The 6000-nt window shown below is 34.5% G+C and overlaps 2 protein-coding genes across 5 annotated transcripts in view; one reads left to right on the plus strand and one right to left on the minus strand.

Annotated features, from left to right (window-relative positions):
• Positions 1-6000, plus strand: part of LOC147836337 (uncharacterized) — a 432239-nt gene that overhangs the window by 399224 nt on the left and 27015 nt on the right. The gene's annotated exons all lie outside the window — the stretch shown is intronic.
• si:dkey-237i9.1 overlaps positions 3622-6000 on the minus strand; it is a 74009-nt gene continuing 71630 nt past the window's right edge. For 2 of the 4 annotated variants that reach the window (XM_087257165.1, XM_087257166.1), the window contains exon 17: positions 3796-5436. In XM_087257165.1, the coding sequence (XP_087113291.1) occupies positions 5367-5436 (70 nt within the window). In that variant the 3' untranslated portion in view covers positions 3796-5366. Of the gene's footprint in view, positions 3769-3795; positions 5437-5479 lie in introns of those variants that run through there. The other 2 variants (XM_087257167.1, XM_087257168.1) reach the window with 2 other exon arrangements.

The raw sequence follows: 6000 nt of genomic DNA on the forward strand, positions 1-6000 counted from the left end.
CTTAGTATTATGTGTCTCCTCCTCAGTGTCTCTTACCATCTTTAACCTCACGTGTCTCTTTCTCTGCATGTTTTTTGTCCACATTCTCAGCTGACTGCACTGTTGCTTTACTTTCCCTCCTCTTAATTTGTCTTGCAAAAGTGTGCAGTGTCTGTCTGTACAGTTTCTGTGTGGCCCAGAAGTAGAGATGGTGCTCAGTCTGGGTCAGTCTCCATCATCTCATATGCAGGTTGGCAGGCAATGACAAAGAAATGTACATGCAGCCAAAATATTTCACATAGAAAGAATAAGAAAAAATAAATGAACTATAATGCTACATAAGAAACCTGAATTTAATTTAGGGTTTTTAAGCATTAACTCCCAGAAAGAACATTTACTGATAATTTACTCATCCCTTTGTCATTCAACATATTTATATTTTTTATCTACAGTGGAAAAGAATATATATATTTTAAACTGCAGTTTCATAAAGCTCCAGTCTGGACGTTTAAATCATTAAATTAAAACATTTAATAAGTGCTCTACTTGTAGAAAAATCCTGGAATGTTTTCAACAAAAACCTGTTTGTTATCAGAAAAAGTAAATTTACTTTTTGACAAGGGGTGAGTAAATCAGCAAATCGTCACCTTAGAATTATAAGGTTCTATCTGACATTTTTTTGTCAAAATTGAGTTATTCACATATTCTTATTAAATGACAACTTATTTACATTGTGATGTTTTTTATAAGTTGTTTTACATTTAAAGACTTTTTATTTAAAAAAAAACAAAATGTTTTTTTCTACAAAGTCGCACTTAAGCTTGGCTCTATAAGGTTCTATCTGTGAGCCAATCAGCATTTTAATGCACGCACGAGGACCAATTAGGATCAGCTTTTTTTGTCATTTTGCCGGACTGCTCCATTGACAGCGGGAAACACCAGAAAGACAAAATCACACAAAATCAGAGTCAACTTAATAATGCCATACTACACAAAATTGAGATGTGTGTAAATGTGATGATTTAGAAACATTTCTTGACATTGAGATTCATTCATTCATTCATTTTCACCTCGGCTTAGTCCCTTTATTAATCAGGGGTCGCCACAGCGGAATGAACCGCCAACTTATCCAGCATATGTTTTATGCAGCAGATGCCCTTCCAGCTGCAACCAATCACTGGGAAACACCTATACAAACTCAATCACACACATACGCTATGGTCAATTTTAGCTGTCCCAATTACCTGTACCGCATGTCTTTGGACTTGTGGGGGAAACCGGAGCAACTGGAGGAAACCCACACAAACACGGGGAAAGCCTGCAAACTCCACACAGATATGCCAACTGATCCAGCCGAAGCTCGAACCAGTGACCTTCTTGCTGTGAGGCAGTCGTGCAACCTACTGCACCACAGCATAGCCGACATTGAGATGAAATGTTAAATTTTACATTGTCGAAAAAATATATATGTTAAAAAATGTCTATATTAAATGGGAACAATATTTATTTGTTTACATATAGTCAGTGAAACACTTTTTCAGTGTTTATTAAACTCACTTGGTCATCATATGTTTTTTTAAAAAGTCTTTAAATTTAATATCAAGCCTTGAAGGGCAAATATTTTATTTTATTCATGGGGCATATAATTCAATAAATATGATTCAATAGTTCATGTAAAGCATAACATTTAATAAATATTAACATATTAATTAGAATAAATTTACATTTGTAAACTAGTTGTAACTAAGGCAAAAAAATCTTCTACAATATTTCAACAATCAATCACTTTACAATCTTGAATCCATATGCATTAAGTTGATTTGTTCAGATTAAAAATGCAGTTCTATCCCCAAAACTAAAGTGTAACATTGAATTAAATAAATTATTTGAAGCTCAAGAAAAGACAATTCTGAAGTTACTTAAATATTCTTCTGTACAAACCTGAAGATTCTCCTGAAATCTTTTGTATCCAATAGATTAGTCCATAATAAAAGTATAACTTTATAAGATTATGGGATCAGATATAAATCAAAACTCTAAATTGCATCATAAATGATGAATGTTATCTGTTCTTACAATTAGAAATAGTCTAGATTTGACAGTCACTTAAAATTGGAATCAAATGATAAAATGCGGAGTTGAAAATCAAATATGAATAAATTCTAATAAATAACAGAATTATTTTCAGAAGCATTAAAAAAGGCTTACATGCATTTAACCTCCGACCATGCTGTTAATTTCGTCATTGGGCTAATAGATGGACTTCTACACAATATATTTGTCACTTAAATTAATATTAATCGTCGACATGAGGGCAGGTTCTGTAGAACATAATAATAATAGTATAATAGTATATAGTATTTATATAGCACTTTTTTGGACACTCAAAGTGTTTTAGTGGGGGGAATCTCCTCATCCACCATGAGTGTGCAGCATGCACCTGGATGATGCAACGGCAGCCATATTGCACCAGATCACACACCAGCTGATTGGTGGAGAGGAGACAGAGTGATGAAGCCAATTATGATATGGGGATGGTTACGAGGCTATGATGAACAGAGGCCAGTGTGCAGATTTGCCCCTACTCTTTTTCGAAGGACATCCTGGGATTTTTAACAACCACAGAGAGTCAGGGCCTGGGTTTAACGTCTCATCCAAAAGATGGCGCTCACTGAGTAGTAAAGAGTCCTTGTCACTATACTGGGGCATTAGGACCCACAGAAACCACAGATTGAGTGTCCCTTGCTGGTCTTACTAACACCACTTTCGGCAGCAACCTAGCTTTCTCATGTGGTCTTCCATCAGGTGCAGCCCTGCTTAGCTTCAGTGGGCGACCATGTAAGAGTTGCAAGAGAGCTAGCTCCTGGCAATTGAAAACCTTTAGTTTTGCAATTACATCCTCTTTATTTGCAGCACTTCTATGTTGGCTTTTTTCTCTTGCTTCTTCTGACAGTAATTCAGTCAAGCAATGGATGCAGTTCTCCATCACATTTTCCTGATCTTTACTACCACTTCCAACCTGGCTTTGTTCTCCTGATTTTTCAGGTGGTAACTCTCCTGCAGTGGCTCCAGTTTTTACATTTTCCTGATCTATACTAGCACTTTTTTAACAGGCTTTTTTCTCCTGGTTCTTAAGGTGGTAACTCTCCTGCAGTGGCTCCAGTTTCTACATTTTCCTGGTCTATAACTAGCATTTTTTTAAAAACTGGCTTTTTTCCTAGTTCTTCAGGTGGTAACTCTCCTGCAGTGGCTCCAGTTTTTACATTTTCCTGATCTATACTAGCAGCTTTTTTAACAGGCTTTTTTCTCCTGGTTCTTTAGATGGTAACTCTCCTGCAGTGGCTCCAGTTTCTACATTTTCCTGATCTATACTAGCACTTCCAAACTGGCTTTTTTTCTCCTGGTTCTTCAAGTGGTCACTCTACTGCAGTGGCTCCAGTTTCTACATTTTCCTGATCTATACTAGCACTAACTGGCTTTCTTATTTTCTCCATGAAAAAACAAACTCGGACCATGCAAACAAAACACATATTGGAAATGAGATGCTGCGAGTTTCCTGTTGGTCATGACCTTCACACGAGAAAAATTTTAACTTTCTTTTCAGTGAAAAAGCACTAAAACACCACCATTGTTCATTTACAATGAAGATAATTTGTAAAATGTAAATAAAAACGATTTCAGCAAGTAAACAGTTTGCACCACCAGTGGGTTGTGGGGGCCCTCTAGTCGGGGCGGGGTCCTAATCAGCCACTTAATTTGCTTATGTGGAGGGTCGGCTCTGCTAATACACTGTAAAGACGAAGCAAAAACACAGCATGAACTTTAATTCAAGTTTAATAATTTGAATAAAAAATGTAGGCAGTACATTTGTATACTTATTTTTTTACATACAGATTTTATCAGCAGAAAAAACAGATATGCATCTCAAAAATAAAATACAAGCACAGGGAGAAACAACAGACAGAAATAAACAATTCATAGCCCTTTTACACAGACGAAACCACAAAAACAGCTGGTGATTTTCAGACATAATCCAAGATGGAGTTTTTATGCTGAGCATTATTACTGCACAGTAAAGGTAAATTCTACTAAGATAAAGAAACTCAAACGCCTTTATTTTGGTCAATTAGTTGATTCTTCTAATTTCTTAACATTCTAAGCCTTACTTACTCGGTAAGAATATTGGTGCACATGTTTACTTATCTCCCATATTGCTCTGTTCAGATAAAGGCAGACTACAAGTGTCGGTCACATTTTCTTTATTTTGATGGTCTGTTTGTTGAACTAAGTTACATTGCATGTACATGCAAACTAATTCTTATAAGATTACAAGTAGACTGTTAGGTTGGAATTAGGGTTAGGGTTAGTGTAAGAAGAAATGTACTTGCAAAGTTTCTTATAGTCAGTTAAATGTCTGTTGAAGGAGCAGTATCAGCAGATATTAAGCAGACAGTCTACTAATACTCAAATGGACCATCAAAATAAAGTGTTACCTAAGTGTCTAATCTAAGTCAACAGTGTCAAACACACAAATTTACTTCTGATATACTGTATTTTGATGAAAAGAAAACTGGTTATTGAAGGACGAGAAACATTCATACAAGATATACAGAACTTTCTATACAGCAAAACAATAAATGGTTAGTACTGATGGTCTTATGTTAATTTTTTGCCCTAATTTTGTAATGATTACAAAATTGTATTGTAAATAGAATATGTTTTTTTCTAAACACTAAGCATATGTGTACTAACCTGTGCATGGTTAGAAAAAATTCTAAAACCACAGCCCTGAAACCTGACTGGCAGCTTGTAGAATGACAAGGGAACTTGAGGGAAAATAAACATGGTTCAGAACTTGTGCTTTATGAGTGTTAATACATTAAGGGATGACTGCTTAATATATAACTTCTGGGGTCCCCTAAATCCCTTTAAAGTTTTTTGAATAAACACCCGTCTAACAGAAAAAATAACAGCGTTTAAACATAACAGCTGGAATATAGTAACTTTTTTAAACACTTTTTGTTGTCCCTCTTTTCTACAATCAATGTTGTTTAGAGTATATAGTACCTACAATACACTAGTGCTTTGTAAATATATTTAACTATGAATCACATTATTTAAATGACCTGAAAAAAGTAGCTTTTGCTCGCTGTAAAAATATTTTTCCCCTAAAATGCCCTGTCTCTGGGGTCAGGACTGATAAGGCTGAGAAATTGAGAAATGTCTTCAGACAATTGGGCTATATTAAGGAGAATAAGCAGTTAACACCATTGTGCATGGTGTAAAATATGTTAAATCCCCTGTATTCATAAATACGTTCTCATGAAAAAGTTTTTTTTTTTTTATATATAATTTTGGAATGACATTCTAACCTAAACAAATAAACTTTAGGTGTATAATTCACTGGATTCTGTAACTTCACTCCATTTCATGTCTCTGGTAATATAAACCATAAACCTAAAAAAAAAAAAAAAAAGACTGACAACCATAAAAAAACTGATCAGCTTCAAAAACTGTATATTTTGAAACTTGTTCTGTTGAGGCAATGACAATTTTTACAACAAAGTTACAATTCATCTCTCCTAAGAAATTACCATTTAAAAATTTCAATTTAAGCACTAATAGGCTGACTGCATAGGAACTGATCAAGCAGGTATGAGGTTCAATATGAAAGCATTTCCACAATGTGAAAATTTAAGATAGCTATAGTTATAATAAGTACTAAAAATGTAATGTGACTATATCACTCAATTGCGTGCTGTGTGCAAACTGCAAGTCTAATAACGAAGAAACTTGTAGCACCCAAAAAGACTTGACCTAGTCTCCAAAATTCAAATAAACCTTTTGTTCTAAGTTATTGCAGAAGCCCGCCTACTGACCTAAATGAATTATGATATGGCAGAATGAAGTGCATATACAGTATGCATACAGTAAGTATATGTGCCATATGCGGGGTATTTCATACAAGAATAAAGAATATATATATATATATATATATATATATATATATATATATATATA

Source organism: Danio rerio, chromosome 6, assembly GCF_052040795.2.
Source record: "Danio rerio strain M-AB ecotype USA chromosome 6, GRCz13ab, whole genome shotgun sequence".
Classification (NCBI taxonomy): Eukaryota; Metazoa; Chordata; class Actinopteri; order Cypriniformes; family Danionidae; genus Danio; species Danio rerio.